Below are 20,999 nucleotides of genomic sequence, written 5' to 3' on the forward strand. Positions count from 1 at the left end.
ATCATTATTATTCAATTTCATTAAGGGTACATTTCAACTGAAATTAAGGTACAATTAAAGCAAAGGGGGAGGTACAGTGCACCAAAAAGGCAAATAAGCCAAACACAAAACAATTCAGATGGACATTCGAGGGTACAGATATACAGCTGCAAGAAAACAGCAGTAAATGTGAGTAGAGAAACCTGTTTCCAATCAGGAACATACAATGCATAACTGATCAATAAAGCATTACTCTCTTTCAGTCAACACCACTGCCCGCCTAGCTACCCAGACCTGATCTAAGAATAAAGACATATGGCATTGGGGCAGGGTTAAGAGAGGAACCAAGAATTATAAAGTTTTCTTCTTCTTTTTCTACTCTTCTAAGTCCTGGTCCTCAGAATCTGACATGGAAGCTTATGAAAAATGATTGCTTCCCACACGTTCCCCTTCCAGTCTTTATGACTAACCAAAGTTCAAAGCCTTCATTTACTCATCCAGGCTATTATAGCTTTCAGAAACAGTAAGAAATTCTGTAAATTTCTGTACAAGTTCAGAGCATCTCCCTGTCAATGCTGTGCAGTATATGAGTTTGGGGTTCTTAGCAAATGCATGCTTAAAAGTTTCCCCACATGCTGATAACACCAGGTCTGAAAACTATTGGTATTCCTACCAAATACAGTCATACCTCGGGTTGAATGCGCTTCGGGCTGAGCGCGTTCGAGTTGCACTCCGTGGCAACCCGGAAGTAACGGAGCACGTTACTTCTGGGTTTTGCCGCTTGCACATGCGCAGACGCTCAAAATGACGTCACGCGCATGTGCAGAAGCGACGAAAAGTGACGCGCGCACGCGCGCAATGTGCCGTCGCTAGTTACGTTTGCTTCTACATACGAACGGGGCTCCAGAACGGATCCCGTTCATATCCAGAGGTACCACGGTAGGAGAAAATGTGCCCATCTGCCAAAACTGTATCCAGAACTGGACAGGAACTAGACTGCTCATTAACTTACACTGTATCACAAACACATTTGTACATAGAGCTAACTGAGCTGCTCAATGTCAATTTCTTATCTGAGGCTAGAGCTGATAAAAATCCATAACCCCAGTGTTCTTCCAAGCTGTACCATACATCCCCCTCCCCATTTCATACTCATAATCCTGTTTTTATTTATAAGCTGCCTTGAGTCTCATCAGGGGAAAAGGCAGGGTATAAACAAACTACTAGCAACAACAACCCTGTAAGGTAGGTTAGATAAGATAAGAGACCGTGACTGACCCAAGTTTGCCAGAGTTATTCTAGAATATCCCTACCCAACTAGCTGCTGTACAAATGCTGTGTCAAACCCCAAATTTTGAGCAGAAATTAGAGGGGAAGAATTTGTAGGGAATGTGTACCTTGACAGAGCAAAATGGAATCCCCATGAGGTGTGACATGGAGGATTGGGAACCACACCGATTGCCTTGTGGCATTTTAAAATGGATAGTGCAATTTGTGAATTTGGTTTTGTCATGCCAAAAATTGGCTGAAGTCATGCCAAAGTCACATTTTGGTCTGCGTGTCCAAACATCATCCACGATGGCTGCCCCCACCTCAGGAACTCTCCTGCGGAGGCACCCCGCTGCCCTGCGGAGGCTTGAAAGGCTGTCCCCGAAGCCAGAACAGTGAGATGGAGTGCTGCACAGTGCTCCGTCTCGCTGTTCTAGCTTGGGGATGCCGGGGCTTTATGGGGAAACCCCGGGCTTCCCCCTTCAGCCCCGACACTGGCTGGGCTGGCTGGGGAATCCCCCGGCTTCCCCATAAAGCCCCGACAAGCTCAGCCAGGGCTGGCTGCTTGCCAGGGCTGTAATTCAAGCAAAGGGAGAGCTGCTTGCACGCGTGTAAGCAGCTCTTACTCTGCTAGATGTACAATGTGCCGGAAGGATGGGGACTGCCCCTTCCGCCCCTCCTCCAGCTTACTGTGCCGGTAATTCCCGGCATTTCCTCCTTTTGCGCTGGTTCCACGAGGCAAGGCAGCTGAAATGATTTGATTCAGAATGTTTTTTACTTGTTTTCCTCCTCTTAAGACTAGGTGCAGCCTATGCTTGGGTGCGTCCTATAGAGCAAAAAATACGGTAACTGCTTTTTCAGCCACACTCCAACAGCTGCTCTGTGGGGACAATAATAGTGGCCTCTTATACAAGGCTATTGCAAGGTTTGCCGAGATAATGTATGTGAACACTTGAATTGTGCTATATAAATGCTAAGTATTATTATATTCCTGATGGTGTAGTGACCTTCAGTGAACAAATACATTAGTGCTAGATCTCCTAGAAAATATATAGCTGAGTTTAAAGCCACACTGCACGTCCTTATTTCTCTTTCTATGCTGCCTGCAGCAAATACACAAACCTTTCATTTTTTCTCCCTTTTTTGGCACACTTGTGGATGGTGCAGCATAATCAGCCTGGACGAGTTTCTCTGCTGCTGGGCAGCTCAGATTATTCATATCGCTTACACTGCCTTTGAACTTTACTTGGGCATGGAATGTCCTTAGGTAATTTGACCCAAAGTGACTGCTCAAGTTTTGGGTTTGTTTTCTTTCTTTTTTTAAATCTTTGGGGTTATGAAAGAAACATTTTGCTGCAAAAAAGGGTGACTGCTAAGGTTAGAGACAGGCAATACTTTTTAAGATTATTAGAAGGTTGTTACATCACCAACCACAGTATACACACTAATTTCTTTTCTGTCACTGTCATTTGAGGTGATAGAGGTTTGGTGTATTTTTTAACATGCAAAACATTCTTACCAGAGGCAATAACAGCATGAACGTACGGGCCACAGGCAGCGATGCCTCTGTCATGCCACCTTCTACTGAATACAAATCGTAATCTATTTCCTTCAGCATCAGGACTGGTTCATACCAGCTTAAACATTTCTTGATCTCTCTGCACTTGCTCCTGGACACTTGAGGTCAGGAATCTCAATGCATGAACGAACTCCACTGGAAAGCATTGTATTTTAAGGTAATGTGAGGCAGTACTTAACTTATATCTGTGATGTTGTTCATCTCATGATCCATTTATAAACATAAATCAGTCAGGAAGGGGAATGTACGAACATTTATGGACCAACCCTCAAAGAGTTTTGCAATCCTACATTTCTCATACAACCTCATCTTATGCTGGTTCTTTGTCTGTTTTTGGCGTAAGCAGAGCTTTTCACTGCAACAGCTAAAGCCTCATTCTGTGTTAAACTAATGGAGCAGGGACATGGGACTGACAAGTGACAATCTCTAGCTGCAGTCCTTCCCAGTAGCCCTTAGGATATGGTAGAAGGGTTCACTCAAGTGGTAGAGGAGAAAAAGACAGGAAATAGCAATCACTCCAGGTCTTTTATAAGGTCTAGGGTGCTTGTAATCTACAAATAAATTAAACTTGAGTACTAACCAGTTTAATCCCATCAATGTCCACATAATTAACAACTTAACCTAATCCTAAACACATTACTTGATAATAGGTCCCTCTGAGTTTAATGGATTGAGGCATAATTAACTTAAATTCAGTCATTCTTCTGGGCTATTTAAGAGGAAACACAACATCCTCTAAAACCGTTCTCTGATCAGTTGTGCTTCTCCAACAGTGCTTATTTTTAACTTGAAACAAAAATAAAAATATATCACAGCTGCAAATGCATTTATTATTCAGTAATATGATGCAATCCGGGTACACCTGGATTCGGAAATGAATGGGGAAGTCACTGCTTGGCTTGTGCAGAAGCCACCCAGTTCTGTGAACCATTAATCAAACTGAGCCAAAACAATCTTAAGCCAACGCATGTAACATTAGCAAGCATAAAAATGCCATTGCTTTGTCATGGTCATGGTATCAGATCATTATCAACAAAAATGCAGCACTGAGTCTCATCAATCCATACAAACAGTTTGATATTCACTGAGCAATGGTTTAACTCATTAAAACTTACAGAAAAGACCAATGCTTTGCATCTATATTTTAAAAATTAATTTTCCTACGTGCTTAAAGTCTTTCACATACTTTGCCTCAGTGCTCCTTACAACAACCCTGTAAAGCAGGTGAATGCTATCAACTCCATTTGTTGTGGAGCAGCTGGGGGAGGGGCTGCTAAGGCTAAAGTGAAAAGGCTCAGGCAATTGCGCACATGGAAAATGTCTTCCATAAGCCATTGAGAACTGCTGGGCAGTGAAGTAGACAATATTTGGCTAGACAGACAAATAGTCTTGACTGACATATAATCCACACTGAAGTCCCTTTCATTTGTCAGGTATAACTGTTGTGGCACTTTCCACTTAAGCAATTGCCACGCAGAGAGCATCCTACACAATACCGTCTCTTCCCTCTTCGTATTATGTCCCTGCGCTACATTACACCATTTAATTTGGGATATAAGTAATGAAATTGTGGGTGGTTCTTAAGTCACTTAAACACACACACACACACACACACACACACACACACACACAGTTAGTAATCTCAAAAGTTAGTGCCACACATGACTGTTATTGGTTATAACTGCATGGTAAGTAAGCAACATTTTAAAGCCTCCTTTTTGGTCTTGGGTGCACACATGCACTCCTGGGCAAATCATTACATGCCTAAAGAGTGCCTTGTGGCTTCCACTCCTTTGCAGGTGGCTTTTCTGCTGTTCTTAATAGCATTCACTTCTGTTCATTCATATCTCAAAATGGATCCTCAAAGAGTGGAGTTGTATGTTCAAGTAATCTGCATTGTAATTATCTATGGATTTTCAGCTACTATGAAATTAATAAAGTCATGATTCTGAACTGCAAACCTCTGCCTTATGCTCAATAAAAATTGGTGGGGAGGGAAGAAATATGGTAGAATATTTATTATTTACTTAATTAAAAGATTTTGAGGCTGCTTTTCTGGACAAATGTCCACCCAAAGGTGCTTATAATCAAAACATGAAAATATGAAAAGAAGAATAACACAGTTCAGTGTTCAGTAGAAGGGAATTTCATAATTGAAATGTTAGCAAAGGTGGCATGGGTGCAGGCAGTCTAATAATAGCAGGGCCAAACCATTTGTAGTTTTAAAGATTAACACCAGGACTTAAAAATAGGGTCAGAAACTTGCTGGTGCAGCTATTATAATGGAGGTACTACAGACCTTGCTTCCAACAGGACTCTGGAAGCTGAATTCTGGACCAGATGAAGTTTCCCAACCATATTTAAAGGCAACCCCACAAATAATGCATTTCCGCAATCTGGTCTGGACATGAACAGAAAAGGGATTGCTGTGTTGTAACACAGTCCTCTCCAGACAGGGGTGTGGTTGGCAAAGCAGTCAAAAGTGGTAAAAAACATTCTTGGTAACTGACCATCATTTGGGTTTCCATAATCGGTGCCAAATCCAAGAGTACCCTCAAGTCACATGCTTAGTCTTCCAGTGTCCAACAACAGCTGTAAAACACCTTTCAGAGCTGTGGACCTCTCTGCCCAGATCACATTCAGATGGTTATGATTCAACTTATTTCATGCACTGGTTTAGGGTGTGGATATAGTCTGATGCCTCTCATTATTATCTACTTGAAGAACATTTGGGCGTGAGGGGAAATAAATATTCTGTTTGGTTTTTCCTTTCTGACTCCTGATAAACACTTCGTGAACAGAATGCTCTATTTGAATACAATGCTGTGCAGCAGCGAGGGCAATACCTAAATCTGCTCCATCTGTCAGAAAAAAGAGAATGACAATTACCTCTAAAAACAAATCCCCCATGGTGAAAGCTGAAGGATAATGGAGAAAGGATGTAGTTCAATGCACACAGGGGTAGTGGCTTAAAATCTGCCAATAAATGGGATAAAATAGACTAGATGTGAATGGGTTCAATCATTCCTGACCATCACCACAGAAGCAGGGGAACAGGAAAAGGCATCTGACATTAAGCAAAGCTACTGAAGTCCACTGGTATGCACTGGGCAGTAGCACTTAAAAATAAGTCAATGTACCGTGGTGCAATGGGTTGGTGCATCTGGCTGTAACCAGAAGCTTGGTGGTTCAAGCCCACCCAGGGATGGCTGTGGGCAAGACTGCTGTGCTGCAGAGGGTTGGAAGGTCCCTTCCAACTCTACAATTCTATGGTTCTATTATTCTGTCCCCTTCCATCCCCATGAAAAGTGAATGGGAAAAGGGCTCAGTCATTAAGCAAAGCTGTGCAGGCCCACTACTGCACACTGGATATTCAAAATATTGTCAGTAAAGTAGTCGATATAACTTTATTCCAAAAAGAGCTTTTCCCACATGCCCAAGGATGAAGCGGGTGCGGGGGAGAGAAAGGTGGAGTAAAGGTTGCCAAACTACTCTGGCAGGTTTGAAGCCATTCCCACCAGTAAGAGTGACAACAGAACAAGGTTGGTTCTCCGTGGGAAAGAGCTGTGCCATTGCAGTGAAAGAGCAGAACCTCTCCTCTCCCAAATAATCATAAAACAAATATGAAGAATACCATAGTAAAGGGGCACAACTAGCACAACAGCTACAAATTGGGACATGCATCATGCAAATCACAAGCAAGAAAGAAGCAGCAGTACCATGAGGAAATGCTAATATGGATTGAATCTACCAAATGTGGATTTTAGATATACAGTAAGACCATAACTTACACAGGAATTACATTCTAGGGATTGTACATAAAGCCAAAATCTTGTATAGTCAAAACACACTGGGTGCAATGGTGGGTGGGATTGCCAAAGTCTTTTTCCCTGGACACCCCCCCTTTCTTTTTCTTTTTTTTAAACAACAATTTTTTTTGCCAAATACATACAGCACACTAGTTAGATGTACATAAGTAGCAGGCTTACTGTACTAAAAATTAGTATAACGTATGCTTCTATGTTCCTACATCTGAGACATAGCATTTTGTCCAAAGTTACCCACCAAGTTCATGGCTGAGATTAGATGCAAATATTTGAGCCAATGGCATCCTAGGTCACAGGACTACAACTTTACTGGCCTCACTCAGGTGGAGGACATTAGCAAAATGTATGCCTGGATCCCTGCTCAAAGAAATATGTTTTGATGTCACAGTACAGGTTTGTCACAACACAGACGCTGCTCTCCCATTGCTGAACTGCGCAGCAGAGCAGATGGAAAGAAATGTAATTTGGCACACCGCCCATGGGAAATGGTGTGACATTTGCCCCTAACACCATGTAGTCACAAGCAGCCCCTTCGGAAGAAATTCACAGCAGAACCTCCACAATGAAAAGGGCATGCATCTTCAGGAAAGGGGAAGAATCAAGAATAATGTATGTTGCTGGTGGCATATTTCCAGCAGAAATAACATGAATGCAGACTTTTTTTAAAAAATCCTTCCTGCTTTCATGAAAAGTGGGCTCTGGCAGCATGAAGGTCAAAAGGGTTTATTGCAGTGTATCATCAGCTGAATGTGGAGGGAAAAAATACCATCAAGTCATGGAATCCAATGAAAAGAACATAAGAAATACTCAACCGGATCAGACCTAAGGTCCACTTAGTTCAGGATTTTGTTTGCCCACAGTGGACCACTAGATGATTCTGAACAATCCCTGTCAAAAAGTGAAAGCAATGGCTTCATCTTCGGCAGGACGCTCTGCATTTGAACATGCAGATTGCTATTAGCTTTACGAGAGTCATTTGATTACACTTGGCTGCTACTCTGAACATCAAAGAACCCAAGTCCAGAATCTGGTCATCTGTCCTGGATGCTTCAGTTGAGATTCCTGCATTGCAGGGCACTGGACCAGGTGGCCCTGGGGATCCCTCCCAACTCTACAGTTCTATGCTGCTAATATTCCTCACCCTTTTTCAGCAATAGCAGACTGCCCCTTCTGCCTAAGCATCCTGCGTTCACAATCCAACTCAATTAGAATAATTATTTTTAAATAAAACATAGCCTCAAACTTACAATATTGAACATCTAAAATTATAGATTTTGGTTTCAAGTAAGCATTGCCTTAACGCCAAAGAAAACTTTAAAACTATTTTTGTTCACATTAGCTGTTTGGGGAGGGAAAGATAAGAGGCAAACACACTATATACATAATTTAAATATTTCTAGAAGCATCTTGAAAAAATTGCTGGCCGGGGTGGAAGATCCGCAATGACACTCACACCCTTCCCCTGATAAACCTACAGTTTGGTCTCTTGGGAAGTTTTTCTAGTAATAAGCATTATGGTTGCAAATTGTGGATTCCCAGTGGATTGTGCTCCTGATGGATCAGAACTTCCTGCCTCTACTTTATTGCCCCTTAAAATCCACCACCTGGAAAGACTGCCTTAGTGTGTTTCATGATTGGTCTGTACATCACATATTTCCTTTATTCATATTTAGAGACTTACTATGGCCACAGCTCTTTCTCTATGTAAATATCTGCACAAATGCTCAACAACTATTAACTGTTGCCAAAGCACTCAGCAGTCCAGGCACACCCTCTCCACTTCTGCACCACCGCTAGCCTTTCTCGCAGACAAAAACCCTCGGGATGATGCAGTTTAAATTTTCCCCTTCTGTGCATTTTTCTTCAGAAAAGGAGGACATGGCCCATTGTCACATTTAATTATGTGCCTGTTCTAATTTTGTAATTTACATAACTGGATACACACACATACATAAATAGGCCTGCAATTTAATTCTAATGGAGTTCCACAACTAAGCAAGTTAAGTAGGTAGATTTTCATCTCTTTTATGGAAATTATAGGTTAAAGCATTCTTAAGAATGGTAATGAGCTCCCAAATATAATTGTATAGGTAACAAACAGGCAAATTTGATTTCCTTCTCCAGCAGAGGGCCAAAATGCCAACCCTGTTCCTCTACTTTTGCATTCCAGATTGTTCACTCCTTCTGATTCTCACTCATGTAGTCAAAAATATGTGACAGTTCCCTACTGTTTATAGGAGTATCTCTACTTCATTGAAGACATTCAAGCTGTTCTCATTCCATCTTAACAGGGAACCCTCTGAGCTGCACTTTGTGGGGGGAGAGGAGGGATCTCAAACAGACAATTCTTAGCATTGTCACCAAACTACAATTCTCAAAATGAAGCCACAAAAGTGATATCAATCTGATACAAGTCTGCAGTGTGAAATATACCCTATGGTCAGATGTTTTTAAATACTAACTATTATTATATTATTATATTATATTATATTATATTATATTATATTATATTATATTATAATCTCAGGGACGCCGGTGGTGCTGTGGTCTAAACCACAGAGCCTAGGGCTTGCTGATCAGAAGGTCGGCGGTTTGAATCCCCATGACGGGGTGAGCTCCCGTTGCTTGGTCCCTGCTCCTGCCAACCTAGCAGTTTGAAATCACGTCTAAGTGCAAGTAAATAAATAGGTACCGCTCCAGCGGGAAGGTAAACGGTGTTTCCATGCACTGCTCTGGTTCGCCAGAAGCGGCTTAGTCATGCTGGCCACATGACCCGGAAGCCGTACGCCGGCTCCCTCGACCAGTAAAGCGAGATGAGTGCTGCAATCCCAGAGTCATCCACAACTGGACCTAATGGTCAGGGGCCCTTTACCATTTTATTATATTCTCATCTCCACTGTTTCAGGATGAAACTTGAAAAGCTTAAGTGAACAGCAAAACACAGGGTTTTTGTTTTTAAGTTAGGATTTTAAACAGAAGGAAAACATTTTGAAACTAACTAAAACCAAACAAACACACTACTATTTAAATGTGGACTATTCTCCATTTATTTCAATAAATTTTATCATTGCCAGTAACTTTTTATCCAAATTGCTGAAATAACGTTTTGGATGGAGTGGCCTGCACATATTCACATCATCTTTTCTTAGTATGCTCTGTTTTCCAATACTTGGAATAAACGAAAACAGCAGCACAAGGGGGACAGCGGGAGGGAAGCCCCTCCCCAGTCCAAGACTTATTCCCCTGCGGAGAGCCCCACTACCTGAAGGAAAGGCACTCTGTAGTGCATCAACAAGTTGGAAATTAAAATAAGGCTCCACATCCTTGTGTGAAAGCTAATGCCATCAAAATCGGTATGTCCTACTTGAGATGAAACACATTTCAGATGGGAAAGTTAATGTGAGATATTGTACATTGCTCCTCTTTCCACACACTCAGTATTCTTTTTTCTTATTTAACCAGTGCTGGGGCCTCAGGTGTTACTCAGTGACTCTCAGGACCAGGGGCAGAAATAAGTGGAAAACTCGCTTTATCACCTGATATGTCCTGATTTTAAAAAGTGGAGATGGAGACTAAGGGAGTCTGTGCCTTGCCCTTTGGGATTCTGGCAAAGGGAAAAACAAAACAAAGCCAGGTCAGGCCATAGTGGTGGTTGTTTTTCTGACTGGCTGACAACCCCACGAGCAACAGATTCCAGCAAGAACTGCATGCACATGACACTGTGTACTACAATTTAGAAAAGAAACCTTGATCAACATTTTTTTCAAGTGGAATGGTTCCTGAGATTTATTAAAATTTTCGATTAAACTTCTAAACTGAGCATGCAGTTCCTAAAAATACTTTAGCTGTGGCTGAAAGAACCAAGCATATTGTAAAAGACATTAGAAGTAGAGAAACCTGCTTAATACTAAACTAGACTATGAGATGGGCAGCAGCTCCCAAAGACTCAGGCGTTGCTCTGCCCTGAGTTTCTGTTTCAAAACTAGACCTGCCAGGAAGGAACCTCAGTATATGTAAATAATGTACCATATCATGTAGCTATGGCCCTTCTCAATTTTCTCATATGAATACAGCTAAGCCCTCTCTTCCCTACCAGCCTGGTATTGTGCAAGGCGCCATGATAGTTCAGCCAGGCTTCTCAGTCTCATGCTTTACTTTAGATTGCCTTGCAGTTTGGCAGTTTCCAGGTCTCAATGGGCAGCACCACCTCGGCTTTTGCAAAAGTGGCTTATATGCAAGGTGCAGAAGACTTTGATTTGAATGAACAGCTCATTTCCATTGCCCAGCAACTGATGCGGAAGCATCATAGCAGGGGAGGAACAGGCTGCATGGGACCACTCCCCCCCCCCCACATGCAAGCCTCTCTGCATATGGAGGGTGAACAGAGTTCTTTGTGAATGGTTCTTTCACGAATTGGTTGGAGGTGGTTTTGCTAAAGTAAACATACACAGTACTAAAAGCAGTGAATGAATTTTCAACCCTTCTACTCAGCTTTAAGCCACCTTTCTCCCCCAAATATTTTAAGGTAAAGCTGGAGAGATTTGGGACCTTTTTGCACTGGGTGTTGATGTGCTTCCCCTGACTGTAGTATTTAGTTGCTTAAAACACAGACATCAATCCGCAATCAAAATGAAAACTAAATCTCTATCGAAAAACCAGGGCAAGGGGTCCGCAGTCTGTACCTGCAATCTACCTATCAACAATCCAGCCTGCTCTTCACCACTAGTTTCCTGAGTTAGATGGAAGTGAAGATGGGAATTGCGTGCACGTCCTAACATACAACAGCAAGGCAGTTTCTTACCTGACCTTGTTAGGGGTAACCAACTTGGAGAGGATGGTACTCTTGGACATAAAGTTTCTTAGGTGGAGTCAGAACAAGGAGTGCAGTCTGACAGCTACTCTCATTTTGGGCACAGAGAGAATGAGAGAGAAGATGTTCTGTCCAGGGGGAAAAACCTATGGGAGGAAGCAATGGTGAACAACATTTCACAGATTGTGTCATTTTAGGGTGGGACTCCCAAACTAGGCCACGCTCACAGTTAGGGAGGAAATCACCAAATGGTGAAAAAATCAAGGAAGTATTTCAGTTTACATGCTTTGGGGTTGTAAATTGATTCATATTGTATGAACCGAGGATTTGCAAAGAACATATTGGTGATCAAGGGGGGGGGGTTCTAATTTACAAAGTGAGACCACCCTACCCAATATTTAACTTGGCCAATTTCTAGATATTTATTCAAGTGCTTCCAATTTTATTTTGTTTTTCTTTTATGAGCCAATGGATAAATATCACCGGTGGCATTAGGAAGTTCAAAACATACTGGAGACTCAAAGTCTATTAAGGAATTCAAACCTATTGTTTTGAAAACATAGCAAAGCCCTGGATTTCAGAAGCTGTCACTCTTTCTTATTCATGGGAAATTTGTTGTGCAAATATTTTTTATATAAATCATAGTAATCATTTTCCAAGGGTATGATACCAGCAACTTTGGCTGTTAATTTCATAATTGAGATCCAGGGTATCTCTACACTACAAATTTGTATTGTTTCAATATCAGTTTGTGCGTCATGATTAAAAATTCCTGCATTGCAGGGGGTTGGGCCAGATGACTCCCCCCCCCCCCAACTCTACAATTCTATGATTCTATTACTCCCCCTGCCCCTGCCCCACCCATAATGATTATTGAGAGTTGCTATTAAGTGAATACCGTTCTGGAGATCTCTAGCGTCCTAGCTCTCTCTCCCACAATCACGCAGATTGAAGAGTTCAGTGGTGTTCATATGATCATAGAATCATAGAGTTGGAAGAGACCACAAGGGCCATCGAGTCCAACCCCCTGCCAAGCAGGAAACACCATCAGAGCACTCCTGACATATGGTTGTCAAGCCTCTGCTTAAAGACCTCCAAAGAAGGAGACTCCACCACACTCCTTGGCAGCAAATTCCACTGTCGAACAGCTCTTACTGTCAGGAAGTTCTTCCTAATGTTTAGGTGGAACGTTCCAGTTTGTCAGTGTCCTTCTTGAACTGTGGTGCCCAGAACTGGACACAGTACTCCAGGTGAGGTCTGACCAGAGCAGAATACAGTGGCACTATTACTTCCCTTGATCTAGATGCTATACTCCTATTGATGCAGCCCAGAATTGCATTGGCTTTTTTAGCTGCCGCGTCACACCGTTGGCTCATGTCTAGTTTGTGGTCAACCAAGACTCCCAGATCCTTTTCACATGTAGTGCTCTCAAGCCAGGTGTCACCCATCTTGTATTTGTGCCTCTCATTTTTTTTGCCCAAGTGCAATACTTTACATTTCTCCCTGTTAGAATTCATCTTGTTTGTTTTGGCCCAGTTCTCTAATCTGTCAAGGTCGTTTTGAAGTGTGATCCTGTCCTCTGGGGTGTTAGCCACCCCTCCCAGTTTGGTGTCATCTGCAAATTTGATCAGGATGCCCTTGAGTCCATCATCCAAGTCGTTGATAAAGATGTTGAATAAGACCAGGTGATGAGCACCCTTTGGGTTCGGTCAGTCAGCCAGTTACAAATCCACTGAGTGCTAGCATAGTCAAGACCGCATTTTACCAGCTTCTTTACAAGAATATCATGGGGCACCTTGTCAAATGCCTTGCTGAAATCAAGGTAGGCTACATCCACTGCGTTCCCTTCATCTACCAGGCTTGTAATTCTGTCAAAAAACGAGATCAGGTTAGTCTGACATGACTTATTTTTCAGAAATCCATGCTGACTATTGGTGATCACAGCATTCCTTTCTAGGTGCTCACAGACTGTTTGCTTAATGATCTGCTCCAGAATCTTCCCTGGTATTGATGTCAGACTGGCTGGGCGGTAATTATTTGGGTCCTCTCTTTTCCCCTTTTTGAAAATAGGGACAACATTTGCCCTCCTCCAGTCTGCCGGGACTTCGCCTGTTCTGCAGGAATTCTCAAAGATGACTGCCAGTGGTTCTGAGATCACATCTGCCAGTTCTTTTAATACTCTTGGATGCAGTTCATCTGGCCCTGGAGACTTGAATACATCTAAACTAGCCAAGTATTCTTGTACTATCTCCTTAGTTATTCTGGGCTGTGTTTCCTCTGCTGAATCATTTGCTCCAAATTCTTCAGGTCGGGCATTGTTTTCTTTATCGGAGAAGACTGAGGCAAAGAAGGCATTGAGGAGTTCAGCCCTTTCTGTGTCCCCTGTTTGCATTTCACCATCTTCTCCTCTGAGTGACCCCACTGTTTCTTTGTTCTTCCTTTTGCTACGAACATACCCATAAAAGCCTTTTTTGTTGCTTTTAACCTCTCTAGCAAGCCTGAGTTCATTCTGTGCTTTAGCTTTTCTGACTTTGTGTCTACAGGTGCTGGCTATTTGTTTGAATTCCTCTTTGGTGGCTTCCCCCCTTTTCCATTTTTTGTACACATCCTTTTTTAATCTTAACTCAGTTAAAAGTTCTTTAGATAGCCACCCTGGCTTCTTTAGGCACCTTCCATGTTTCCGTCTCATTGGTATTGCCTGAAGTTGTGCTTTTACTATCTCCCTCTTAACAAACTCCCAGCCATCATGAACTCCCTTTCCTTTTAGTATTACTGTCCATGGGATCTCACCCAGCACTTCCCTAAGTTTTATGAAGTCGGCTTTCTTAAAGTCGAGAAATTGAGTCCTAGTATGCTTGGCTGCTCCTTTCCGCTGTATAGTAAACTTCAGAAGAGCATGATCACTCGTGCCTAATGATCCTTCCACTTCTACCCCACTAACCAGGTCATCAACATTGGTTAGGACCAGATCTAAAATGGCTGTTCCTCTTGTTGCTTCTCCCACTTTCTGGACAATGAAGTTGTCTGCAAGGCCAGTGAGGAATCTCCCAGCTCCATTATCATTTAGGTCAGTGAATTAGCAATTGTCAATCTATGGTGACATTAATGACCTAGATCCCAATCATGGAACTGAATCATGAGTGTTTTATATTTGTACAAATTTCTATATTACTTTTTGGTGAGCCAATTTGATTTTTTTAAAAAATAAAAAATAAGATAGAATCTTTTACAATAATTAAATGCATATGAAACCACTGACAAGATCTAAAGTGAGAATTTGTAGATCTCATTGATTTCAGTAGCAGAGATTTAACAACTTAACATTTTCACCAGGAAAGTTGAAGCTGCAGTTGTATCGCCCCTTGGAGGGATTCATCAGACTTCCCTCTGCAATGCCAGAGCAAGAGAGCGGATGTCAGATGACCCTTCCCACCACCACAGCAGCTCCCACTGCCCTGGTTCTGCCAACATCGGGAGGGTCAAAAGGGGTGGGGCATCAGGGAAAGAGTGGGAAACTCTTGTAGAGCTGGAAGGGACTCGGAGGGTCATCTCATCCAACCCCCTGCAATGCAGCCTTTCAACCCTGACACACAAACCTCAACCCTGGGAGAGATTCATACCAGCTCAGGGCATGCCATAAATCCACCCCATTCATTGTTTTCAGTGGAGGGGGCTGCTTTTTAAAGGGGAAAGGACACTTGAGGACTAGAGAGCTCCTCCGGCTCTACTTCCACTCTGTCAGTGTGTGACCCAAGCAGGACATTAGTGGGCAATTAAACTGCCTTCAGTTTCCTCACCACAAGCAGCTTTAAGATTGTCCCACCAGTCTTTGGACCTAGAACATGCCAAATATATTTTCCTGATTCTGAGCACCAGTGCAATCACATGTCTTTATTGCGTGATTCAGTTGGCAACTGATGGCCCAATTCAGCAAAAGCCAAGGTTTCATAGATCTGCTCAATGAGGTTCACTTGCGGCATGAATGGAAGGAAACATTTCCAGCAATGAGGCAGTGTATGCCATAAGCCGCCCCCTCGCGCCCCCCCATGCTAGGCTCCTGCTTTGTTCCTATACAGTGGTCCCTCGGGTTAAGAACTTAATTCATTCTGAAGGTCCGTTCTTAACCTGAAACTGTTCTTAACCTGAAGCACCACTTTAGCTAATGGGGCCTCCTGCTGCTGCCATGCCGCTGGAGCACAATTTCTGTTCTCATCCTGAAGTAAAGTTCTTAACCCAAGGTACTATTTCTGGGTTAGTGGAGTGTGTAACCTGAAGCGTATGTAACTCGAGGTACCACTGTAGTTCTCTGGAGTGGTGCTGGGTTATTAAGCTCTGCTCTCAAGACCAGGTTCACAACTTGCAGCATTGTGCCTATAGCGGCCATTGGGCAAATTAACCATGTGAATGGCAAAGATGAAACAAATTTGAAATGCAGAATTTGGCTTCATAGCTCAAGCATAATACTGAGCTTGAAAGTGTGAATTTAGGGGGGAAATGGGATAGGTGGCTTTCACATGTATGTAATGGAATGCAAGAGACAAATAACAAATAATGGATACTATTTTCTGGCACTAAAATCTAAGTTTCAGAGATTGAGAAAACACTGAATCTTGAAAGTTGATTTGTAAACTTTAAAACTTTTATCATTTCCAGATCTGATTTCCCAATTTAAAACCTTAGAACTTTATGATATGATACTATTTATTATCTGTTCCACTCTGATTGTTTTGGTGTATATATGGTAGCTGAAACACACACAGAGTTTGCCTCATTCTCTTCAATTAGTCAAGGAAGAACTCATGCATTCAGTGGAGATTCCTTCCCACAGAGAAACCTCCAAAATAGCCTCTGGGAGCCTGGAATTCCTCTTCCACTTTGAAGCTCCATAAAGCATGTCTCACGTGCTAAGAGTTCAGATTTATTTTCTTGTTTAGTTTGGCTGATAGGATTACATGTAGAGTTTTTTAAGCTGTTTGTGATTTCATCTGCATTAGGCATTTGATAATGAGGCTGGTGCTGTGGATTTTGCAACAGTGGCTGGAAGCTCTTTTCCCTACGATGCTGCTGATGGTTTACGTCTAAACTGCACTTCCTATCAAAGCAAAGCATCACAAGGCTTTCTAGAGACATTTTAAAAAATCTTACTGTTGGGCAAGAATGGAAGAATTCTAAATAACGAAGGCTTACCTTCTTCCAGACCCTAAATCAGGCCTGCAATTGTGAAATGTTTAGAGGTGAGGTGAGAGACCCCTGTGCCTCACTCTTCTCCCTCTCCTTTTGGTGAAAAGCAGTGACCTGACACTCCACACCCCACCACCACCACCACTGCTCCCAGTAGAAACAACACCAAGCGTTAAGTCCCACATGTCTCTTCATTGTTTCTAAACCAGGCCTGTAAAACCTTTGATCCACAAGGCCAAACAAATGTGGTCCATCAGTCCTGATTTGTTGCCTTATTGGGACTACAAAAAGGGGGAAGCATTTGCCAGAGCGCAGCACAGAACAATGTTTGGTGGACCGCAAGTGGCACCGGCCAGCCCTAAATTACACTCCATGCAGGTGGGGAAATATATCCCCAACACGCCCTTTGGGTTCTAGGCTGAAGGGAAGCTGGTTCCCTTCAGTGGCCTAATCACCAGTTAGCTGAGAGATTGAATTGGTTCCTACTGGATTTGAGGGTTTGGAATGCTTTCCTTCTTTCTTTTTCTCTTTCCTTTTCCCTTCCTTCCTTCCTTCCTTCCTTCCTTCCCTCCTGTTTTCTAATTTTACCTTTCCTACTGTTTGGATACACAGACTACCTAGATAAATGTTATGAATATGGAAAGCACCCCCTAAACCCACCCTACTTTACAAAATTGAGATGAGAAGATGCCAGCAGTAACTGGAATGTTTCGCTTTGGAGCACATCTACACAGCAAGCCTATATTGGTTTTGTACCAGTTCTGCTGTCCAGTTCCTAAAATAACATGGAAATTAAAGTTTAGTGGTGGTGCAGATCGTTTTCTGTTAGAGATAACTATATCTCCCTATGGAACTTCCCATGATCCCTTGAGGTAAAACTAAAACTATTTGGACGTGATTCAGCAGCTTCCCACAAGCCTTCCTCAGGCATTATTCTCAAGCCCCTGATAATAATCACATGAGGGAGGAGACCGGGGGGCCACACACATTTGCCCTGCTGCTTTGTCCTGCACCAGCCCTCTCTCCCCGCAAGACTGTCTGCTTGTTGAGGGCATGTCCACAATGGGGCAGCCTGCTGACTGCATGTAGGTTATTCCTGTGAACTAGACCCTGAGTATTTGGGGTTCCAGGTCCACCTACATGCATCCAATGGGTTAAGCTTCTGTGTGCGAAGGCAGGGAAAGCGCAAGTGCTCCTGCCATTCTCCCTCACTCAGTTATCACATTTGGCAATCCCTGGGCTGCCATTATGGGAGGATGGGGAAGTATTCCTGCCTTATTTTAGATTGCACATGGTTATGCCTTTAGATGGAGACCTGCAGAACAATGCCAAATCCCAGCAAAATGCTAGTTAACAAAGCAGAGTTCAATTCTGGTAACGTGGCTGACGAGGATTTTTGTGGGGGGAGCACACAGTCTAAAAATGAGGCACAAACAAAATGTCAAGCTGAACAATTTCCCTTAAAGAGTAGTAAACATATGGAGGGAGCTGCTTAGTAAGGCCAGTGAATCAGAGAGCATAAATAAGCTTATGAGACAGCTAGACATTTTAATAGAAAGAGTAGGTAGAGACTTCCTTCAGATAGCTAGAGTGAAGATAACTTAAAGGGGACATGCTTGGTTATTGCACAAGACTTTCTGTCCCAATGATTATGCTTTCTTTTACACAAGCTTTTTCTCCTTTAGGCCACCTGCCAAGATTTATCAAAGCACCCTCATTTTTTATTCTCCTTCCTTTATTTACATTTACCAGGGAGGCTAGCACAGAGCAAATATTGCTATCTGTGGAGCTTTCTTTTTAAGCAACATTTCCTGAAGAGCAGATATTCTTGGGTTTTCTTCTTCATTATTCCTTCGTTTTCAACCAAGCCTTGTCAAGTGAGATGAGAATAGGGACTGTGTTTGTTTAGCTGAGCAACTGGAAGATTAAAGCAGACACACACTGGCATTCCCAAGGATTTCAAGCCAAGTTAAGAGATGTGTCTTTTATTTTATTTCCCTTCTACAAAGTTTGAACATCACAGGCAAATAATAATAATATGGCTTCTCTTCTGATCCACTGATCAGAAAAAGCATCGTGCTGGACCAATACGACCTGAGAGCTAAGGGGAGCAGTGAGATGCCTGAAGCATCTTCTGTTCTGATCAAAGCAACTTTGCATGTGATGTGTCTCCACAGTTTGAAAGAATGACTCTTGAAGTATGTGGTGTGACCAGTCATTTGCTAAGGGAGGTCATAGATTTTGTGATCCTAAAGTTCAGGGTCACTTCACATGTGGCAGTGTAGAATGAAAGTGTGTATATATCACCAGTGCTGTTTTTCTAGAAAAATAGATGCCAGAGCTCACCATGAACTTCTCCCTCATTCTCTTAGAATGGCAATGGCCCCCACCTGAGAGGGGCCGCAGCTGAGCTCCACTGAGCAAGTCACACACCCCACCATGTGCAGCCAACAACAGCTGACTGCAATGTATAAAAAGATACATAGCCACAGGGCAGGAGCTGATACACCCTCAGGAAACTGTGAAATGATCCTTATCTGAGCTCAAAAGAGGCGGCTTCCCTTTTCAAAGAATGCTGCAGAATATGGCAGTTGGTGGTTGGGGACACTGGGACCCTGTTACTCCAGGACAGTGATGAGGAACCTGTGGTGTTCCAGATGCCGCTGGACTACAGCTCCCATCAGATCCAGCAACGATGGCCAAAGGCAAGGAATGCAGGGCAAGACTATACTAGAATGAGAGGAGCCATTCAGGTCACTTCTTCTGGTTTGGCTGTTACCATTCTGCTGGCTTGAATAATTCCTCCATACGCAAACACACCAACAGACTTAGCATTACAAAAATTTCACTTTAGCGTTTTATTTACTTTCACATATGCTAAGGAAATAACTATTAGTCCTTATATTTATAAATGTGTGTACTTTTCTCCAAAATTGAGATGCAGCAACCTCCACAATTCTTTAGTTATGTAGCCTGGGAAGGGAGAATAATTAAAGAAAATTCAGGGACAATCTGTTCCCAAAATGGTATCGGAAATCATTAATAATGCACAGCCACACAATGAGTTCAGCATTATTAAACCCTCGGTGCCTCTTTTCTTTAACCTTTTAAAATATATTCTTTCTCATTTCCTGTTTTTGAAGATGTACGGTAAGGGTTACTGTTACTCCTTGAAGTACATCTGTAAAGTACCTTCTCCTACTGCAGGCATACACTCTTCCTGGGTAGCCATCCAAACACATAAAACACACAAATAGTGCACATACCCACAAGGATTAATCTTTCCATCTCTTAGGTATTTAGAAGAGTAGACCAGCCCAATCTACATGCCAAGGATGGAAGAGTTAATTCCAGCTGTTTGCACGAGCTGGTTCCAGAATATGGTGAAACACTTTGCCTGAACACTTTGCATTATCACTCATATAAGCAATAGTAATGGTTGACTAAACCTGGTTTATTTTGATTTTTTATATATTTTGCTTCGTAGGACAACTTGCAGGGTTCTAAGTGCTGTTTCTTCTAACAGCGTGAGCCTATTTTTTATATATTATATTGGTGTGACCTATGGACCACTTTCTTCTAAGCCCTGCAGAAACCTTGAAATTGTTCTGCATGCAGCCTCCACCTTCCTCAGCTCACAGCCTGCAGCATCCCAACCATAACTCATAACTTTTGCCCAAATTTTGGCAAGCAACTCTGATTAATAGGAAGAAGTGAGAAAAACTCACCTCTTGCCTACCCAGCCTGATTTGGGATATAGTTTGGACAGACCATATTATTTATCTGGATACATGAACTAGTATTCCTCAGTAGGAATAGAAGTCAGGTACCTCACAGGTGCCACTGGTGAGTGCCAGGATTCTGTTTCTGGGCCTAATGGAACACATGTTGGGCATTCTCTCACCTGGTACCTTCCAGATGTTTCAGACTGTAACTCTCAATAGCCCCAGCTAGCACTGGAGAACGTGGGAGTGAGAAAGGCTGATCACATCCCTCAGGGTCTCCAAAATGGATGCAATTAGACCAGAAGAATCTACCTGCAACTCTGAACATTTCTGACTTTCCTGTTGATTATATACAGAATTAAAGAGGGCAACGCTTTCCATGATATTTAGGGAAAGCAACATATGGTGGGCATATCCTGTTCACCAGTATTTTGACTTTCACTCTGCTTTTTTGCATCTATAGGTATTGTCCACTGTAGGTTTCTTCAGCCACTGCAATAAACAGCACTTGCAGAAAAGCACAGTTGTGGGTTCTCCTATTCATTTAAATGGAACTTGAGAAAAGAAAAGAAAAAGTACCTGGGAGATTCAAGCTCATGTATTCTGCAGACAGCAAATATATACACAGC

General features: G+C 42.5%; 1 protein-coding gene across 11 annotated transcripts in view; it reads right to left on the reverse strand.

Annotated features, from left to right (window-relative positions):
- Positions 1-20,999, reverse strand: part of PCDH17 (protocadherin 17) — a 134,499-nt gene that overhangs the window by 63,359 nt on the left and 50,141 nt on the right. For 3 of the 11 annotated variants that reach the window (XR_008330013.1, XM_053384721.1, XM_053384723.1), the window contains exon 4: positions 11,456-11,610. The exons of 6 other annotated variants lie outside the window; for them this stretch is intronic. Coding sequence is in view for 4 of the 5 variants with exons in the window: in XM_053384721.1 (XP_053240696.1) it covers positions 11,465-11,610 (146 nt within the window). In the remaining variant the exon portion in view is untranslated. Of the gene's footprint in view, positions 1-11,455; positions 11,611-19,535; positions 19,619-20,999 lie in introns of those variants that run through there. 2 more of the 11 variants (XM_053384722.1, XM_053384724.1) reach the window with 2 other exon arrangements.

Source organism: Podarcis raffonei, chromosome 4, assembly GCF_027172205.1.
Source record: "Podarcis raffonei isolate rPodRaf1 chromosome 4, rPodRaf1.pri, whole genome shotgun sequence".
NCBI classification, from domain to species: Eukaryota; Metazoa; Chordata; class Lepidosauria; order Squamata; family Lacertidae; genus Podarcis; species Podarcis raffonei.